Here is a 21,756-nt window from a genome sequence, read left to right as displayed (position 1 = left end):
CCCCTTCCTCCTTTCCTTCCTACCTATAAACCCTTCCATCCATCAATATACCAACTCATCTACCTACCTATCCACCCACCACCCATCTTTCTTTCATTCATTCATTCTTCCTTCCTTCCAAACTCCCTTCGATCCATCCAACTATCCACCATTCTCTCTCTCCCTTCCTCCCTGCCTGTAACCCTACCGTCCATCCATCTACCAACCCATGTACCTACCTTTCCATCCACCAACCCATCTTTCTTTCTTCCGTCCTTTCTCTCTCCCTCCCTTCCCCATCCATCTATCTCTTTTTACCTACCTATCAGTTCATCCTCTCACCAGACTTTCTTTCTCGCTCTCTCTTCCCTTTCCTCCCTTCCTTTCTACCTGTGAACCTTTACATCCATGCATCTACCACCCCATATAACACCCTATCCAATCACCAGCAATCTTTCGTTCTTTGTCTCCCTCCCCCATCCACCAAACCACTTTTCTGTCTTTTTTCTTTCTTCTCTCGTTCTTTCCCTCTCTTCACCACCTACCCATCTTTCTCTCCTTCCTTCCATCCTCGTCTCTGTCTCTCCATCCACCCACACATCTTCCTTCCTTCCTTGCAATCCATCCACCATCCCATGTGCCTACTCATCCACCCACCTATCCATCATCCAGCCACCCATCCTTGAATACATTTGTCAGTTTACAAACCCAGGTACATACCTATCCAACCATCCACTTATCCACCTTTGTTTCTCTCTTTCCCTTCCTTTCTCTCTTTGTCTCTCTCTCCCTCCCCATCCACCTACACACCCACCTATCTTTTTACCTGTCTATCCATTATGTCCAGTTATGCACCGTTCTATCCAAAAAAAAGAAAGTCCCTCTGCAGGGGGGCCCCGATCGCAACTCCCATCTCTTCATTCAAACAGTACCTCCACCATCAGGTACTTCTTTCTGCTCTAGACAGAAATAAGTCACTCCTTTCTCTCTGGACCCACTGCCCTTTTTTCGTGTTTATTTGCATGATTAAAGATAAGTTTTAAAGTTATGGGAATTCTCTGTCCTTTCTGTTCAATTTTGCTGTGACCCTAAAATGCTCTAAATTAAAAAAATATTAATACTACCTGGGATTTTTTCTTATATCATCCAGCTGGCCAACTATATGAGAAACATTGGTACGAATCATCTTGAAAGCAATTTCTTCTTCTCCCATGATTTCAAACCTAGTTATAAAAACATACTTAAAGATTTATGTGGATACATAAAACAAAATTTCAATGAAAACATTTCATAAAACTTTAAAATACTCAACATCCTCAATATCTTTCTGTATTACTCAAGAAAACAATCTCCTGTAAATTTGAAAGAATGTTTAATTGGTAAACTATAATAAAATTATAAAAATACCATGGTCTTATAATTATTCTTAAAGAAAAATGTATATAGTCCTTACCTATATTTGTTTTTGTCCTTATATGCTTTGTGGATTTTGTCAGTTACTGGTTTACAGTTGGTTACTAGACTTTTAGTGACTGGTGGCTGTGAGAAAATACAGACATTACATCAAGTCCAAGACTAGGGTCAGGCAAGTGGTACATTCACCTCAGATTGAAAATTTAAGGGGGCACCAAAAGACTGAATAATCAAGATGAATATTTTAATACAATATTTTAAAAAACCAAATCTGCATACCATGGCCTGTAGGCTAATTGTCTATTTTTGTAAATAAAGTTTTATTGTAATCACACATTGCTATACACTATCTGTTAATTAAGTGTTAGAAATTTATTTTGTTTGAGAAAATTATAATATAAAATGTAATAAACTTGTCTACATGATATTCCAAAGCCATGCTGTCATTCTTATAGTCTAATTAGAAAATACTTTATCCCACATGTAATCACATTTAATTACAGTAATGAAGTCAATCAACACCTTGGGTAAGAATTAACTCAAGTAATGCTGCCAGTATAATTAGTACATATGCTTTAAAACAGCTTATTTGCATAAGCCTCAAGACTAATAATTGTTAGCAAAGCACCCTTTACTTAATCCTTAGCATTCAAAGGATATTTGCTGATTCTAAACCTCATTCCAAATATTTGATTAAAAAAAAATACTGAGCTAGTGGATAAATATATATACATTTCTTTAAAAAAAGAAAATCCTAAAATCTGTCAATAACCTTTTGTTGTGCTTGTGAAATACAGGGCAAGATGAAAAACTTTTCTACGCATATATCATCTTCCTTAGAACATGCTTCTGTATGCTCTATGTAAGTGCAGGGGGCTGGTAATTGCAGTCTTACAGGAACCTAGAGTTTATGGAGCAGAAAAGACAAACAAAAGGATGGGTGTGGAAATACAGAGGGTGAAAGAGAAGTCTGGAGGGAGCTGAAAGGGGCTGTGCCACAGTAAAGCTCCCTGGACCTTGGGGTGAAGTCAGCGGTTTCTAAAGCAACCTGTCAGCACAATCATGATGTGGTCATAAAGAAAAAGTGAAGACCAAAGAGACCTGGACAGTGAGAGAGGCCATGGAGAGGGCAGTGTTGGAGCCCAGCACACTTGCTCCTTTCTTCCTCCTGTCCAACGCTTTGGGGCTGCCCACCAAGATACCAAAAAGGACAAGTCAGGGCAACCTGGACTCACGGCTCTCTGTCCCCCTCCTAGAGAAAGGGTGTGCCCAGATCTCTGATAACTGATGGGAACTCTTATTATCTTGACAAATACATAGACAGCGAAATTTATTTTCAACCAAGATACTCTGAATGATTTAGAGGTGACTATATTAGCTTTGTTGGGGTAACTCCAAATTTTAGGAAAACAGAAAAGAGGTATCATTATTTAAAAGGTCTTGCAACTGAGAATGTCCTTTAACCTATGCAGCCTAATTTCTAATTTTTTCCAAAACTTTGATTCTAGTCTCCATGGTGGGAGGAAAAGCACCTACTATGGTTACAAATGTGCCTTTTTAATCATTAAGAACATACATGTATATATGCATGGCTGGAACACTGTGCTGTACACCAGAAATTGACACACTGTAACTGACAAGTACTTCAATTAAAAAAAAAAAACCATGTAAAGAACTACTAACGTCTGCACAACAATCTAGAGTTCACAAAGCATTTCTTCCTGGATTGTGCCAAAGCGCCAGAAGAAACCACAGGATGAGCTGTTGTTGGGTTATCAGCCGGACTGCATATCAGCTCCATATGAGGCCTCCCGTGAAGCCTCAATCCAGAAAGAGCCTCATTGTCTACCTGCTGATTCATGTCTGTTATCTTACTAGAGCAAACTCGCTTAGGACTGACACCAGGTGTTACTCTTCTATTTATCTCAATTTTACTGATTTCACAGTTTCAAGTTTTAGAGTATTCAGAGAATTGGCTTTTAAGTGTCACGTATCTATACCAAACCATGTCACAAGCTAAACTAACCTACGCACAATCAGCAATCCTAGTTTGTGCGCTCCCAGAGCTGTGGTGCTGACCTCTCTCGCCAACGGCTGCTGCCCCTCACGCTGCCTCCTCGTGCCCGAGCTTCACAGGGCCCGCTGAGAACGTGGGTGAGGAACACCGTCCCTGACGTGTATAATGAGTGCTAAATGAGTGATTCCCTTTTTCAGGAATCAGATTTTTAACTGATTTATTACTCTTCTCTACATTCATTTGCAAACATTTTATCTGCAATTAATCATATGGCTTGAACATTTGCAAGATGGTAAATTTTTGGAAACAACATTATTCTGGTTATGAAAGTGAAACCTATTCATTAGAGAAAATATGGAAACGTGCAAAAAAGATATTAAGAACTACCTATGATTTAACCTACTGTCATCTCCATTACTTTTTGGGGTTTGTGTGTGAAGTTTTTTACTTGGGAGTTTTCCATAGTTTAAATCATATTTTGTATATGGCACTACCCATTTTCCCCCCACCTAATTTTATTTTGTAAACAATTTTCCATATATATCAGTAAAATTTAACTGTAAGCATCACATAAATGGCTGTACTATATCCTTTTCCCATCAATTCTAAATGTACAATTTTTTCCCCACTTTATCATTTCTCTGACCCTGAATGCATCTTACCATCAACAGTCAATCATTTCAGCCAAGGGGTACTCTGTAATACAGCTGTGTGTAGATCCTCCACTGCCCCTCCTGGTAAGACCCAAGAAAGTGCCAGCATCAAAGCAACTTAGCTTTGATGAAAGATGGTATGTATTCCTTTTGACGAATATTTCCTAGGTTAATATTTTAGCCTCAAGATTGTTCTCCTGAGCCAATGAGAATACTTTGGAACTATCTTCTGCCATCTTTAGTGAATAGTTGCTGCTTATAGAATATAAGAAGTTAGTCTTAATATTAGCTTAATATCCATCAGGGAGGAGAAAAGAGATTCCAAAGAAAAATGTCAAGTGATTCTGGATTATCATGCTAATTTCCACCAAAGACTTGTAAACATAGAACCTGCTTCTAGTTTCTGAAGTGCTATACAGAAATGATGTAACACTCAATTAGAATATACTTTCTGTTTTACATAAAAGAACCCATGCTACTCACCAGATTGGGATCATAGTACGCTTCCTGAGTTGGCGGGATGGTGTTTAGCTGAGTGATATTAGCAGGAAGCATTTTTGAACAATTTATTAACATGTGTTCCAGACCTGTTAAATCCTAGCAAAGCAAAATAAAAAGACAAACCTTTTATATACAATTAATGATGGTGGTTTTAAAAATGTTAAAGTCACCAAAACTGAAGTGCTATCTTCAGAGAGGGTTTGATTATATGATTATTAAAGACACCCCAAGAAGAGCAGAATGAGACCATACAAATAACTCATCTTTGTCTCACAGCAGAGCATACTGGACTGTGAGGCACCATTTTACACAAGGTGGTCCAGGGAACCACCAGCTGGGACGTCCTGCAGTTGGATCCATCGTGGCACTCTCCCTTAGTGGGTCTCCTACTCCTGGGATGGGGGGATGCCACGACAGAGGCGGCCGTGCAGCAGCAGGGGCTTGGCTGAGACCCCCACTCAGCCACACCTGCAATTCCTAAATGAACTCTTCACGAGAATCTTATACGCAGGTATGGTCTGCCTCTCCTCCAAACAATACAATAGAAATCCCTACTGAAAAGTAAAGATTACTTAAAAAAAAAGTTATCTTACAAAATACCAACTTCAAATTTTATTTTAATTCTGGCATGAAAAATGGACTAGTTGTGAACACCCTCATTAAATGTCAAGAGCCACTTGTACTTACATTACATTGAAGTACGTAGGGGAAAAGAGAAAGTATCAAATTTAAAATTAACAGTTTCATTTAAAATGTCACCAAGTTTAGTGGGGGAAAAAAAATTACAATACCTGCAAACTTAAAGGAAGATCATGAATTCTGGTAGCCAGCGTTCGGATTTCTCTGTCTGATAAGACACCAGATTGGTCTGTATCAACTTCATCAAAAACTTGAGATACATTCAGCGGCTGAACTGCACTCATGAGATAATAAAAGTAAGAGAAGGCAAACTGCATGTCTTCAGAATGGCGCACTTTGTGGAATGATGTCTTGTCAAATTCTTCAGGGAACCTGTACAAACATAACATAGCATGAGATCTGGATATTTAAAATATATATGGCACCTAACATTGGTGGAGTTAGAATCTTTCTTCCCACTTATTTATTGAGATAATACCTTCAACACATCAGTCATCAACTGTTAGACCATAAACGCAGCACAGCAAAGACGCAGAGTTCAAGCAGCCTTGGCTCTGAGCACATGCAGACGACCCAAACGCAAACCAGACTTACATATCTTGCAGTTCTTGCATAACTACTCGGTCGATCATGTGGGGCATGTGTGCAGGGACTTTCCGAGATGTGAATCCAAACTTGCTGTTTAGAATTTTATTTACATAGCGGAGGGAATCTGCGAACGTATCTTTCAGTTGCCTCCCTGTGTGTTTGCTGTCAGTAAAGTACGCCAGTTGTGTCTTCAGTGACTCTTCTTCCTGAAAAGAGAATCCCATGCAACACAGCATTATGTTAAGTGCACAAGTGCCCTGTGTTAACAAGAGACAGGGGCACCACTTTATGTAATAACCAATCATGTGGGGAGCAAATGAAATGAGCACTAACAGGTAACCTTAACAACAGCGAGCAGGACTGAACTGGATTTCAGTGGAAGTATCAAGAACACTGGCTTGAGAACAACAGCTGTGGGGTGGAGGTCTACTCACAGGGCATTCTTCAAGGACAGGTCAATGGCCACAAGATTGTATTGCCCATTTCAATGTAGTATTTAGAAAATTGATTTACAATTAACTTGATAGTGCCTTCAATATCAAGTTATTTCTACTCGTGCCATCAAAGCAGCAAGTCCTTGAGTCCTGAACACAAAGACTAGAACACAAAATTGTTTTCACCATATAATACTGTTAATATTACGGAATGTAAAGAACCCTATCAAAACCAGTAAGAGGCAAAACTGAATGGGTAAAAAATACTAACAAAGAACATGAACACAGTTTACAGAAGATGAAATATTTTTGCTTCTCAAACTGATGCAAATACAGACTGATACTAAATGGTGTTGGTTAGAGTGTGGAGAAATAAGCTATATAGTTTATATGTTTGCATATCTACACAAAAATACTAGAAGAATACCCACCAAACTAAACATTCATAGTGATTGTCTCAAGTGGGGAGATTAAGGAAGGAAAGAGAACTTTCCTTTTCGTTTTGTTTGTTTTTAGTTTTTGCATTGCTTGGAATTTTTACCACTAGCCTATAGTGCATTTGCAATTAAAAAAGAAACAAAGAAAGGAGTGGGGGGGTGAGGAAATCAACATAGGTAAGAACCCTGCAGTCCCTCACTCAAGAGTTAGTAAACACCTGCCACGTCAGGGACAAGACACTTCCCGAAGACAGTGAGAGTAACAACATGACCCCCCTCTTCACTGCTCTGCCCCAGCCTAACATCCACTCGAGGCTGTGCTGTGTTCACGATCCAGCCTAGACCACATGGCTTTTCTCAGTCTGTCAACTCCTACGCACCCGTCAGAGGTCAGGTCATAAGGCACTTCCTCCTGGGTCACTTTCCCAATACCTCAAGGCAAAGTTAAGAGATTTTCCTCTTGGATCCCTTGCCTACTTTAAGAGATACTTATCACACTGCTATGATTATCTGCCCACAAATCCATCCTCCCAGCTTGCCCTGAGTGTTCAACAGCAGTGACTGTTCTGACCATCCTGTGCTCCCCAGCAGGTAGCAGTGACGGCACTGGTGACACGTACAAAGGCCACCAGGGCACCGTGGAAGCTGTGGTACAGGAGGGAGAGCGCTCCAGCTTGGAGGCTTGGCTCACAAACACCTGCTCTTGCAATGTTGGGAAAGCTAACCAATTCATCTGCATCTCAGGTTTTTCATCAGTAAAGTTGAAAAAATGTCAGATCCGACTTGTGCAATGTATGCAAAAACATTCTTTGAAATCACACACGCCAAGTAAAGATGAGAGACCATCGCGGTTCTACTGCACGCTCAGGTACGCCCCTGGCTGAATCCCTTACTCATCACACGAAGGCTGCTTCCTAAACTGCAAAATGGGGATAACAATAGCAAAGACCCTTATAAGGTATTCTTATTGTTAGAATTATTTGGACAATTAAATGAAACCACAGAAGAAGAGCACCGAATTCAGTGGCAAGCACTGGGAAGTGCGGGATAAATGGTAGCAATTATTACATCAGTACCTCTTACAAGGTTACTTATTTTTCCTGAGCAAGGGAAGGAATAAGTCTGGGTGCAACTTACATCAAGAAGATCTTGGAAATACTTTTGCTTCTCCCACGGCAAAAAGCCCAGGTAACTGTCTGTGTAATGTTGCAGTTTTCTTCCAGGTAATACTTCATCACCACCTAGGTAACTGTTAGCGTTTTCCTCCATTCTGTTTTTCTCTTCTTTGCCTGCGATTATCTTTTCTTGTGTCTCCTTGTTTTCCAGTGTGACAATCAGAGATGAGAGATTTTCTTTTAACACACTTCCGCCTCCTACTTTTTGGGTCAGGGTTTTAGACTGGAATCTTGCTTCGGTTTCTAGGTTCGGGGGTGGAGTCTGACTCTGGGAGCGGCCATTCACTTCTATTGTCACTGCTGGAAAAGCTGGCGACCCCTGGAGTCTTTCAGATGCTCCCATGATGCTCGGTAAGCTGCTTCTGTGAACCTGTTTTTCCAGCGGGGCCTCCAAACTGTCATTTCTTTGATCTGTCATTAGAGCATGATTTATTGTTAACCTGGTATCCTTCGAGTTCAACACAAACAACCTCAGCAGGGTTGACTTGGACAGGTTGTATCCTTTCACGGTGATGTCTCCACGTTCTAGTTGCAAATCCAAGTTGCTGAGGCTCAACTGGGCCTCTTTTGGAAGGAGTGAAATATTGAGCAGCGGAATTTCCACCTCCACTTGGACTCTTCCTGTAGTGTTAACATCATGTCTCTTGACCTTGGGGAAGCGTTTTTCTTCGGGAATATCCTCAAACAGGACCTCCGCCTCTGGAAGAAGTGCTGGGCTAACCAAATTTTGGCGAGGCTTCTGAGTCGTAGAGTTCCATTTGGGCTCCTCCCTTGTGTCAACCTCCACTGCTATCTGCATTTTGAACTCTTCATCATTTGTACTTTGAAACGTGAGATTGAAATGTATTGTGGTGGCGTTCATTCCACTGTGCATTATGAGGTGGATGGTTTTCCACTTATTGGCGATAGAAGCATGTCGGATTATTGGGTTGTCATTATAGATGCCTTCAATTCCCCTTTTGGCTATTTCTGCAAAGCTGAAATAAGGCAGGCATTCACCTTTTGGAATAACATAGTGAGTCTGGTTTGGGAGAAGAGTTACTTTATACAATTCATGAAAATGATCTAGAGAAAAAAACACAAACATGACTGTTTAAAAACCAGGCATTTTCCAAACTCTTTTCCTTTAATTCTTGGGGTTTGAGTTTTCACTTTCTAAGAGTGACTTTAAATGGACTTCAAAATGGAAATTCTAACACAAAACCTACTGGAATCGGGCTCATTTTATTCCCTGAAGCAATCACTATTAACGACATGGAATGTTGAGGCTGACTCACTACAGAGATACGGCACAGTTCTGGACAGCAAATTCCAACAATCAACTTCCAGCTCTCTTGTCCACTTGAAAAAAATACTACTTTCTGCCAAAAAGGACCTCCACTGATCTCCATTAATAAGCTATCAACAAGATCCAGTTTTCAAACCATGCTTACTTAACTAATTACTGGTCTCCTTTTATTGTTTCCAAATCAGACCTTCACCAAACATTTTCAATATGCTTAGCTAAAAAAAAAAAATCGAACTGAAGCAGTAACAGGAAAAGATACACCTTCAGTGCCTACTGTTTTCTAAAGACCAGTGTCCTTCTCTTACTTATAACTCACTCACAACTAGTTTGGATGAAAGGCTGGGAAAGGAATACATAGAGAATAATCACTTTAAGTAACAGCAATGATCCAAACCCCTTCTATTTACCAAGGATTGTTATCCTCTTATTCTAAGTATGTTTTTTAACGGCAATAAATATACCTTGCCCACAGTCGCCAGCATCAAACCCACAGGACAAGACATTGCAGGCCTGGTCACAGAACTTATCAGCGAGCCAGGAATTGGCACATCCTTGATTACAGTAAGAGACACCGCTTATTGCTCCACCAAAATGCCAGGGCTGTCCAGCTCCAAAACTCCCGGTACCCACGGCTCCTGCCATGTAGCGACTCCCTCCACTGTTCCCTGCAGGAGGAGGAGGAAAACAGAGCTTGCCATTCCTACAATCTTGAAAAAAAGCCACTTCCTTATTTCTTAATAGTGTTTTCAAGCTTGATGCATGAATTTGTCAGAAAAGGTTCACCCCATTCTTTCATAGATTTCATGTTGCTTAAAAAGAAAACAAATTGAAAAGGGGGTGTCGCCTGACAGCGGACTGGGCCTGGGAAGACCTGGCCTTGGCACTTCCCAGCTGTGCAACCTAGAAGGACAGGCTTCAAACTTGCTCACGGTGGCAGGTGTAGGCGTGTGTGAAGGAGAAGATTATTCTGAAGACCGAGACTCTCAGAACCGCCAAAAACACGTCCCAACACAAGTGCAAACCTCGTTATCCAGTGCTACTGCTCTAGGAGGGGCCCAGCTCCCCGGGCTCTCTTGAGTGTCTGCGTTCTCTCCCTGCAGCTGTTTGTGTTTTTCAAAAGTGCCTCTGACAGATCAGACTGAAGCACAACTTAACAGTTTTGTTTCTTTCAACACTCAACACTTCCCCAAGTGTGATCCCTCACGTGGACTAGGGGGACGATGACAGCTCTTTCTTCGGTGACTAAGAAATTCAAGCGGATAATGGATGATGATTCATATCTTTAAATGCTTTTTAACTGAAAGGCAACAAATAAATGTAAAAACTTGTTATGATCAACAAGGCCAAATATAAGAGTGCAAGAAAGGGAGAGAGAGCCCCCAGCCGTGAGCTCCTCTGAGAACCAGTTAGAGTGATTCTTGCTCTTGACTTTGAGCTCACGTAATTAAGGGTACAACTGAGTTTCATATTTTGAATAGTAAGTTTCAAGTGCAGGGTCAATGTGGGAAAACGTCCCTAACAATGACAGTATGAATAAACCGAGCATTGGAACACCAGTCATCACCTCCAAAGAGTCTATGAATTACTGGTTGTTTCCCTACATGAAGAAACATTTAATTTAGTCACTGTACATGTTCGACAGTGACGACCAATGAAAAAAATTCTGTCAACATGAACAAACTACACGTGAGCACATCCTCACCAGAGCAGTCGCCACCATCCCAATCACAGGCTGAGTTGTTACACGCCTTGTCACAATAGCCGTCTTTGATCCAGGACCCCGGGCAGCCCTCAGCACAGTTTGGCACGGGCCACGTCAAATAAACCTATGATGAAACCAGAGGGGAAGTAAAATGGTTTCTGGTTTCTGACACTTTTTATTCTTTAATTAGGATTCCTTTTAAAGCAAAACAAAACAAACTGAGCCTCTAGAAAAGGTGTGAGTTCAGGGGCATCCTGGCCTGGACCTGCACTAGTTTTCTCAATCCTGCCCTGTGGATGGGTCTTGTCAGGCACATTTACTTTCTGTTACTCAAGGAAAGCAGACCAGGACTCCGCTTACAGGTCAGTCTCACAACATGGTCTTATAAATAATCTATTTAGAAATTTAAGTGGCAACATGTAGGACCTAAGGCAAGTGCAAGGGCATGCCAGAAGCAGGTGGAAACATGAACACAAGTCACTGCTTCTCTGTGGTGCTGCTGTTAACTCCTGGGCAGATTCGTGCATGGTCCCGTCTCAGAAATCACTGTTCACAGTCACCAGTTTGTCTGTCTCCCTGTCAAGCCACAGCTCAGCCCCACAGCCCTACAATCCAACACAGAGGAGACACGTGGACAGGAGAATGGGCACGGGGGGCTGCATAAACAGCAACAGGAAAAGCAGCTTTGTGCTGTTGGCACTTGCAGCTACAGTGCTCCATAACCTAGAAGCTCACGGTGTAAACCTCCAACCGATCACTGAGCCCTTCTAACAATGCTACTGGGGTATTCCTATTGCCGCCACCAAGCCGCCAGGAAATGGGAAACTGTGCAGGACAGTGCCGCACAGCTGGCCCCCACATCTGTGCTCAGGACCACTTCTCCATCCTGCCTCTCAAAGCCAGAGTGAGACCGTCGGCCTTTAATGAAATTCCATCCATGTCTTTAACCACTAAACTGAGCTAACTTTCTATCTTGGGCATTTTGCAGACATTGTAAACACGATTTTGTGTTTCACAGTGATTTTGCTTTTTCTGCTATGGTAGCAGCAGAAAATTTAGAGGGTGGGTTCTGTCTGTGTCTGAGAATGCAGGGAAGCAAAGTTCCTACTGCAGTCTCTCACTCCCTAACTGTTAACTCCCCTGTGCTTACTAGCATTCAAAAATGCTTGTTTGATCAAATCTGAATATGGTATGTATACCAACTTCCTGATTTTCCATTTGTAACTTCTAAGGGACTTCTAAGCCAGGCACTTCTTAGGCACTCACCTTCTGACCTTTGGAGTGACTATAAAAATCGTCTGGCCAGACATCCTTTCCAAACATGACATCATCATTCAGGTAAATGAACTTCTGGGACAGCCCTTCAATGCGATGAATGTGACTTTCAATAGCAGGTGAACTGAAGGTAGGCAAGTGGCTCAGATTTCGAAAAACATCCTTTAAAAATAAAAACAAACAAAACAAGAGTGAAAGAGGGTAGATGAGAGGTTTGTTTTGTTTTGTTTTTGGAAAGAAGGGAGGAAGGGAGGCGAGTGAAAGGGTTAAAGGAAGGTGGAAACGGAGGTGAGGAAGGTAAGGGGATGAAATCAGGGATAAGACAAAGAACAGCAAAGGACAGAGGAGAAGACCACAGCCTTGTGACAAATGGGAGTCGCTACCTGGTGTGTGACTATTGTCACTCGAGGATTATCGAGGTTTAGCCAGGATGGAATCTGCCCATTAGTGACAATGAAAATATTCCGAACCCACGGCGCATGCCTCTCAATAGATCGCAGTGAGTACCTCAGCTCTTCATTATCTTCAAAACGGCTGGCAGACACATCTTCATCCTGCTTAGACTGAGAAAAGCATTGGGCGCATAAAAATGTGAAATGCCCCTAAAGTCACACCTGCCCCTCCCGACCGTCCCCTCTGCCCTCTACTCCCAGGGAGCTCCAGCTTTCAAAGACAGCGTCCAACTTTTAAACATTATAAAAAAGGCAAAAGACTCAACACATTTAAAACAACACAAAACAGCATTTCTTTCACACTTTTTTTTTTAAGAAAAGCTTCTTGGATCTGACTCTAGATCACTTCAATTAGTATTAACTCTTTTGAGTTCCAGTCAACTCACCTCTGCATAAATCCTCTTCCTTCTTCTAATACAGTGCCTCATAAATCTTTAATAATCGAAACCCTCAATTTGGGTTTTAAAAGAATCTCTGCAACCCTCACCTGGCTGATGGCACTCAGATCCCATAATAAATACGCAGGACTTATGGTCAGCTCTTTTCCATCAATGGTCATGTTCTTCTTTGTCTGCTTGTTCAGTTCTTGAAAATCTTCGGGGTTATTCAACTTCAGAAGTGCTACACTGGCCTCTGAATATAACTGCAACTACAAAATAACAAGAGGGTAACATGTGGAAAAACTGAACCTCAAAGAAGAGACATTAAATTCCCAGTTTGATCATTGATCTTTAAACATATGTAATACACACTACATATTGTCTATTATACTACATGCTATTTATAGCACATATTAAATATATATTACATATATTTAAAAGATTAAAAGTTTCATATATGTATATGAAATAGCAGGCCAATATCACCAAAAAAATAAAGAAGGCCTAACAGGCCAGACAACTTCCCAGTGAATGCAATAGACCAGAGGCCACACTATCAATGATACATTTTATGTTTTAACTCTGTATCATACGATTTCCTAAGAAAAGAGGCCTTCAGCTTAACTCAGGTGGGGAAGGCAGGGAAGGACAGTCAAAAACCACGCATCCAGGAAAGCACATCCTTCTGCTGAACTGGCTCTTCTAACAGTCAGTTTCTTTCTTAATTTTTTAGCCTTCTTTCTTAATTTATAAAACAGAGCAAACACAAGTTATTATGGGCTCATTCTGAGCTCTTATATATGCTACATGACTATATTTAGCTCATCTTTCAAAGTTTCCCGAGCTATATAGGCCAAAAACAGGGGTTAGAGTTAGAATTTCATTTATACTCCTCCTATTTTTATTACATAGGCCATTAACTGTTAGCACAAAGTGTGTGGGTGTACGTGTGTGCAGCACACGTGTGTGCTATCTTCCTGATTATCTTCTTTCACCTTAACAGTGCCTGGTATACACGAAGCACTCACCAAGGTCACCACTGTCACCACTCTGCCTCGGTACACGGCAGGGCGGGTGGGAGGCAGGCCATGCAGGGCGGACCTCCTTCTGTCTGTTCTATCTGGGTACCTAACAGTCTCACTGCCCACCCTCAGTCTCCCCTCCCACAGTGGCTCCCACATCACCTCTGAGGGCTCCCTGGAGTGCAAAAATCACTATTCTAGAATAAATAAATACAGTACTTCAATATTCTAATTTAATTTTAAATGTATTGGGGAAATACCCTTATCTTAATCTCTCCTATCCAAACTGCTTTTATTCTGGAAAACTATTTGGAAACTTTACAGACACTTTCCTAAGGTAACTCTACAATAATTGGGAAAGAGAGGAAAAATAAAGAGCTTAAAGTAATATTTATATGTACGAAAAAATTTTTCTGTCACCATAATCAACTAAGTCCAGGGTGGTGAGAAGGGTTAGGAGGAAGGATCCTGTGCTAGCCACTAGGTGGCACCCTAATCCCGGACACCTTAATTACTTTTGCCAAGAGAAAGAGGTGGTAAGAGACAGTGGGTGTAGTAACTGCCTAAGGCTGGAGTTCTTAGCTAGGGTAACTGTAGGCCAACTGTCTCCATATATAGTTTCGTACTTTAAATTACAGGTTTATCTAAATTCCTTCAACTGTAAGTTTCTCAAAGAGAAAACAACTGCTATGCCCACCCCCTGCAGACCCATAACAGGCATGTAACGTGACCGAAAAATAAAGCTTTGCTATTTTTAAGCCACTGAGACTTTGGGATGTTTGTTACTATAGCATTATCTAGAATGATGTGACTGATACACCTTTATATGGTACTATAAGTTTAGGGAAAAAACATGTCAGCTAATACAACTGAAAAACAAAAGAGCTCCTTCTAGTAATTTGACAACTCAAGCGACTAGATCTTAATATGTCCTGGTGGTTTTCTAAAACTTAAATCAGTTCCAGAGTTGCTTGTTTAATCAAAATGCTTTCTTTAGGGGGAAAAAAGCCCCAAAGGGTGCCATGCTTTAGAAGAGCAGGTGCATAAGATGTTTCAGGCCACTGGAAGAAGGGACATTAGTATAAATATTACTACAACTTGCTATGAACTTGAACGTGCCTTGAACAGGTTTCGGGGGTCAGAGTCCAGGTCAGACAATACGCTGGTCCCACCCCGCCCACACTGTCCTGCCTGCAGAAACAAACTGCCTGGTCAGCATCAAGGATCCCATGCAGCCTCCTCTTTGAAAACCTTCATGTCTCTGATCCACACAGATCTTTCTTGTCTCTAAATGCCAATTCAAAGTTTACACTACTCTCCTTGATTAGCTGACTTTATACTATCTTGTTTTGCTACTTGACTACTTAATATGCACAAATACAGCCTACTAAACATGACCATAAACAGCCTGAATATAAGTGCATGTCCTACACTTCTGCACTGAATTAAACCAAACGTGAGAATGCGCTTGAGAGCACTGGGAAGACTTTCTGCCTGCTCTAACATATTGAAGAAGTGAACAAAAAAATTTTAAAAATTAAGAAGGAAAAAAAAAGAAAAAACTCACCATGGATGAAAATGTCTAAAAACACAAAATGTTCAGAAGGAGCTGAAAATAAAGACCACGGGTAATCTGATTGCTCAAAAGGTGAATTCTGTCTGTGTCCATCACATTAAAAATTTTTACAGATAAATTAGAGGGTAACTAATCCGATTGTAAAAGGACTCATTTCAAGTATCTCAAACTAGAAAGCTTTCAACAGAAAAGACTGTCTGATTTTTAAGACGATAGTCCACAGAAAAGTTTTTATGAATTTGAATCTATTATCTTGCAAATTAAACCAATTTCAAGTCCCACTTCCCCTGCTGGGGGTGGGGAAAGACTCTGGTTTTGCTCTAAAGAGCATGATAAATGCCAAGTTGTATGTACACAACCATGGTGCCAAAAACCTAAGTGACTCCCTGAAATAATCACACCCCTGAAACGTTTCCCGTTATATCCCAAGACATTGCATGTGGTGAGTGTGTTTAGTCACAGCCTTTCTTCTTGCTCATTCTTTCAACAAGCATTTCAACAAGCGGCCCCCCGGGTGCCAGGCCCTGAGGTGATCACCGGGGTAGAAGGCGAACAGGCAGTACCTGTCCTGAGATGTTCACAGCCTGGCGAGGGTCTCTGGGACAGAACTGAGCCCTGGGTGGCTCCAAGGCCACAGGTCTTGGCAAAGGCCCCCTGGAGGAGCCTGGGAGGGTACAGTGGTTCAGCTGTTCAGGTCCTGAAGCCCAATGTCTAACGGCCTTTCCTTCCACGTGTGACAAAGCACCTCCAATGCAACACTCTAAACTGAGCTCTGAGTTTCCTTCCCACAATCTCACTTCTCCCAGGAAGCTCTGAGTGTGGTCCACCAGGTAGCATCCACTTCCCCTTTCATTTTTCCTTCCATGTCCTTCAACAGCTAATAAATAGCCATGTCGTGTTGAGGGTTTCTCTCAGATGGTTCTGGAACCACTCTCATCACTGGCACCACTGCCAAGGCACTTGTGGAACCTGAATGTCTTGCTGGGTTGAGGCAGCAGTGGCCAGACTGGTTTTCCTGCCTCCAGCTTTTTGTTTATTGTCTCCCGACCACACCTTCCCTGCCATGTTCCTTAGAGGCAGATCGGGACCCTCCACAAGATGCTCTGACTCCAGGACCAAGTCCTGGCTCCTCATCAGGGGATCTTCTTCTGTCTGGCCTCAGCCTAACTTCCCAGTCTAAGAACCAGCAAAATCCCTGCCTGGGCTCTGGCCTCCAGAAATATCTCGATTTTCTGAAAACACCATCTACTTGCAAGCCCCCAGGCCTCTGTTCAAGCTGTTTCCTCTTCTCAAAACGGTGCTACATTGTGACAAGGAGCTGTAACAAACACTGTGAATAACTGGCTGGACCCGCTGAGGAAGTGCTGGCCTCCACAAAGACAAGGCTGGGAATCCAGACCGATCTCCAACCAGGTGAATGATGGAGGAGGGGTGTCCTCATGCACAGAGCCTGCTGGGGCTCCTGTCCAATTCATGTCTGCCCCACCCGATCCCCACCAGCACACACCACTCCACACTGTGACCACGACTTGGATTGCCAATTTTTGGCAGGACACACCTACCCACCCACCAGTGATGTGCAGGTCAGCAGCTTCAGCCGGTGGAGGCATGGGCTGGTCAAACTGAACGGAGGATGGAGAAGTGTCATGAATCTTCTTTCCTCTAAAAACTTAGTGTAACTGGAGTTACACAGAGTCAAGCTTGTCATTTTTTGTGTTCAAGGAATTTGAGCTAACAATCCAAAGTCCAGATACATATGTCTGTAATTGTAGAACTAACAGCTAGGAAGTCAAGAAGCCAAATAAACAGTGGCTGAAATGAATGCTAATCTATGGTTTTATCTGCCCAAATCAGTACTAAAAATAATTCTGGGGAAGGAAGAATATAATATCTATTTTTAAATAACCACAGATTAAGAAATAATTCAACCCTAATGTAGCTCGGCAGTACCGTATTTCCAAGTACTATAAACAAAGCTATGGAGGAAAATATGAAAAAAAGGAAAAAAACATAAATGCCGTTCATATTACTGTGGTACTTACAAAGGTAATACAGAGTATTTTAAAACAGTAAAACACTTAAGAGGAAAAAGAAACAAGTTAAGGAAACTTTGTCAGGCACATAAAAAACATGGTCAAAATATGAACTAAGTAACTCCCCCAGTCACAGTTTTCCCCCAAGACCTCCACCTCTACCCTTTCACCTCGCAACAGTTAAGTGACATCAACAGAAGGAAGAATCAGGAAGCTGAACACAGTGGCAGAACTTAAAGAACATTTCTCTGTAAAATCAAGAAAAGCCGAGTCTAACAAATTCTGAGGCAAGAACTTTACACCCTCTATTCTAAAAGAAAAAAACACTCACGTTTCACAGCCTGTTTCTGACAGAACAGCAGGGATTTTGACACAAGGTCAAAAGGAAAGCATGGGGGTGAGGGGTGGTTAGTGTAGTGCAGCTCAGTGGTGGAGTGCCTGCTTAGCATGCACGAAATCCTGGGTTCAATCCCCAGCACCTCCATTAAAATAAATAAATAAACCTAATTACCACCCCCACCCAAGAGGGAAAAAAAAGGGAAAGTATACCCACACGAACTGTGCCCTACATAAATCAGAAAAACGGCTCTGAAAACAATGTTAAGGAAAAGACATGTCACAGCCTTCAGGGTCAACAAATGGCCTCGCTGGTCAAATGTGAAGTTACTAAGCGTCCTTAAATATGTTAATGACTCACCTAGCTATTAATGAATGAAGGTTTCACATTATCAAATGCTCATATGTCCGAAGCACACCCCTCGGTCAGTGAAAGCTGGAGCCTGCGTGCACCTGCCCCAGGTCTCATCTCCCGCCCCTCCTCCCACGCTCCCACGGCCAGCAGGGCTCCCGCCGGCCCCGCCCACTGCTGCAGGCCCCGCCCACTGCTGCATCCTCAGGGGTCAAAACAGCGCCTGACACGCAGCAGAAGCTCGTCTGTTAAACACATGAACCCTGCTTCTGTCCGCGAAACCGACAAATCAAATGAGACTCGTAGGCTTTTGCCCCAATTAAGAGTAAAAAGTGAAGATCTTCTATAAGTAAAGATTTGTCTTCGTCACAACATATTGTAACAGGGCAGAGACCCTCTGCTGCTTACGAGTGTCGGCTGCGCTACAACGAAAGGGGCCACGGGAGCAGAGCTACACATTAAACGAGATGTGTGGTACTGGCTGCTCTATCTTCTACATGCTTACCTGTTTTATTTTAAGAGAAAGATTTTCTGGCAATTTTGTCTTCAGTTGATTTGTTTCCTTGAACGTCGGTGGAAATCCACTCAGGAAAGCCAAATCCTGCATGAGCACTAACCCAGGAACTTCTCTGTCTGTTGTCTAAAATGGGAAGGGGAAAAACAACTCACTGTCCACATCATGAGGCTGGTGAAAACTCACAGCTGAGAAAACTGGGAAAGATCTGTTACGTCATACAAGCTTCAAAATATTAATGTTAAGATTATTTAAATCAATATTCATGAATACTAGAAAGCTAAGCTTAGAGAAAAAACAAACATGAAAAAGCCTCTCAGAATTAAACAGCTTTATTACTTATGCTTTTATTCTAGTCTACTGCAAAAATACACTTAATTTTAAATAACATACCAAATAGCCCCTCCAAACTGTCTGTTTGTTGTTTCCTTTAAGCATTCCAGAGTGGGCATCTTCAACTGCAACACAGAATATAACAAGCATATTTATAATGAATACTTAACTATGATGCCTGGCAGGACACTGTCCAAAGCATTTTGAGAGCTGTTAAAGTAGTCTAATCCATGGTCTCTAAAAAATACAGTCGAGGGAGACAAAATTAACCTATCCAACAAAATGGGAGCAACGTAAATCACTGTGCAATTAAATGTTAAATTTTGCAATACTGAAGCAGTCACGTGGGCTGCAGAAATGTGGAAATGGCAAGCTGACAGAAATCACAGAGCTAGGAGCAAACATCAACATGTTTAATCAAAAAGAATTGTCTGACTAGAATGAAACATTTGGGAGTGGCAGGTACTAGGGGAAAAGGGCAACCAGAAGAAGGGGGCCCCTGAGAGCCAGGCCAGTGGCATTTAGATTAACAGCCAGGGGCCACTGCAGACAGATCCTAGGGTTCTTCCAGAGTCAGAGTCAATTCCTAAGATTTATCAGTAATGCTGCAGAGAGATTAAGCTGGGGAACAAAGAGGGTGATGACACACCCCTACTGGGAGAGAGCTCTAAAGTGATAGGGACAAATGAGATCCACAAATTTGCTGCTGACATTTGGGGATCATGGAAAACAGGAGAGATCAGAAGGCTGCAATTCCGATTTGCAAAATGGGCACAAAAAGCAGGGTCTACTGATTATAGCCTGTAAGGTGGGTGCCAATCCCAGGCAAGAGTCTCAAATATACCATAAAAATATTGGTGGGAAGTAGAGAAAAGAAAGCCTTCACAATATACTGATGGTTTTTTAAGGGAAGCTCTGAGCACCAGGAGCATGAGTTTATTATGAATAAATTCATACGACACATACCCCTCTATGTTCCTGTCTGTCTGTCTGTCTGTCTCTCCCCACTGACATGGTGGACTCTACGCTGGTAGATCAGAGAATTCTCACAGATGAGGGACACACATTCATACATACTATCAGCAAGGCAGTGAACACCTCAGGCCATCTTAATGATATAATGGAGACACATGGGCTAGCTCTCAAGCTGGGTGGATCAGAGCCAAACCTGACCACAGAATGCGAAATTATAAAAGCCACAATGAACCTGGAGAGAAGTTTCAGAGGTCTGCTGTAGGTTCTGCCTTGTTCAACAGCCCATCAAGGTTTTGGAAGGTACAAGAGGCACGCCTGTGTAATGCGTGTACACGACACTGAGAGAGAAGCTGCTACCCTGGGGCACAGACCAAGGAGTCCCCAAAGGCCTAGCTATTTGGAGCAATTAGTCAAATCAAGCAAAATAAAATCTCCTACAAAGGTAAGGTCTTTAACTTGGCACCAGAATCCAGCTATACAAGTATAAATTATAAAGAGTGTTTGAAAAAATTGAAAATTGGGGAAAAAAAAGTAAAAGGCGTACTTGCGCATTAGCACATGTGCATTTCGTAGAGACTCTGGAGTTTTAATTGACAGTGAGTTCAGTATGAGTCAACAACACTGTGACCACACCCTATTTCCATCCCAATGTTGTGCTTTTAAACAGAAGCAGAGGGCTTGGAACAAGAAAGGTGATATTATCCAATTACCAACCCATCAGGAGACCCTGTTGAGTAGACCTTCAAAATGTCCACAATTCAACCACTTCTCAGCACTACTCTGCTCGAAGCCAGCTTCCTTCCTTCCTGAATTATTACAACTTTTACCCCTCTACACTCTGTTCCTACCACAGCAGCCAGACTGATCCTTCTGGAATATGACTCAGATCACATTATTCCTCTCTCAAAACCCTTCAATGACTGCTTTCTCATCACGCTTTGACTTAAAGCCAAAGCCAGTCATGGCTACTGGGCCCTGCACCACTGGTCCCTGTTACTTCTCCAGGCTCATCTCTTGCCCTCTCTCCTTCCAGCCACATTGGCTTCCTTGCTCTTTCTTTCCTTCCCGACATATTCATATTGCTGGTTCTTTCACCTCCTTCAAATTTTCACTCAAAAATCACCTCACCTGCTGAGGTATTGTCCAACTAATAGTCTAGGATACAAAGGAAGTGGCAGGAATATAAGAAGAGGAGCAGCAATTACACATTTCAGAAAGGAAAAAAAAAACAGATCTCAGTATTACCTGGAAAGAGGTTAAATGGGGGTTTTCTAAATGTCAAATACGGCTACAAATTTTTAAACCTACATCAGGATTTGGCAGTCCACGGCTCCAAATCTAGCTGCTGCCTGATGTAGTACAGCCCCAAGCTAAAAACAATTCTGAAATTTAAAATGGTTAAATGTTTATATAAATACCTAAACAATATCTGCTGTTTTGCCTCTTGGTCCACAAGCCTAAAATATTTACTACCTGGCCCTTTAAGGAAGAAATTGGCAATCCTTGGTCTAGTTAACTGAGGAAGACAAAGTGCGCTTGTGGCCCACTAAACACAGACCTCCAAGAAGGCATGGATGTGCCTTTTTTATTCTCTGCTGTTTGCCTGTGACCCAGAACAAGGACCAACTCAAAGCAGCGGCTCAGCAAATCTTTACTAAATCAATCAATATACTAAGTAGGAC

At 42.0% G+C, this 21,756-nt stretch overlaps 1 protein-coding gene across 2 annotated transcripts in view; it reads right to left on the bottom strand.

The window, feature by feature from the left end:
* Window positions 1-21,756, bottom strand: part of GNPTAB (N-acetylglucosamine-1-phosphate transferase subunits alpha and beta) — a 71,861-nt gene that overhangs the window by 12,257 nt on the left and 37,848 nt on the right. For both annotated transcript variants that reach the window (XM_072973169.1, XM_072973170.1), the window contains 13 exons: window positions 19,160-19,224; window positions 18,758-18,892; window positions 13,041-13,202; window positions 12,485-12,664; window positions 12,093-12,263; window positions 10,827-10,950; window positions 9,586-9,789; window positions 7,799-8,901; window positions 5,797-5,996; window positions 5,355-5,574; window positions 4,546-4,659; window positions 1,433-1,518; window positions 1,104-1,202 (listed from right to left, as the gene is read on the bottom strand). In XM_072973169.1, the coding sequence (XP_072829270.1) occupies window positions 1,104-1,202; window positions 1,433-1,518; window positions 4,546-4,659; window positions 5,355-5,574; window positions 5,797-5,996; window positions 7,799-8,901; window positions 9,586-9,789; window positions 10,827-10,950; window positions 12,093-12,263; window positions 12,485-12,664; window positions 13,041-13,202; window positions 18,758-18,892; window positions 19,160-19,224 (2,863 nt within the window). The remainder of the gene's footprint in view (window positions 1-1,103; window positions 1,203-1,432; window positions 1,519-4,545; window positions 4,660-5,354; window positions 5,575-5,796; window positions 5,997-7,798; window positions 8,902-9,585; window positions 9,790-10,826; window positions 10,951-12,092; window positions 12,264-12,484; window positions 12,665-13,040; window positions 13,203-18,757; window positions 18,893-19,159; window positions 19,225-21,756) is intronic.

This window comes from Vicugna pacos, chromosome 12, assembly GCF_048564905.1.
Source record: "Vicugna pacos chromosome 12, VicPac4, whole genome shotgun sequence".
Lineage (NCBI taxonomy): Eukaryota > Metazoa > Chordata > Mammalia > Artiodactyla > Camelidae > Vicugna > Vicugna pacos.
The sequence above is the reverse complement of the archived record's forward strand: the minus strand, read 5'-3'. Positions and strand labels throughout refer to the sequence as shown.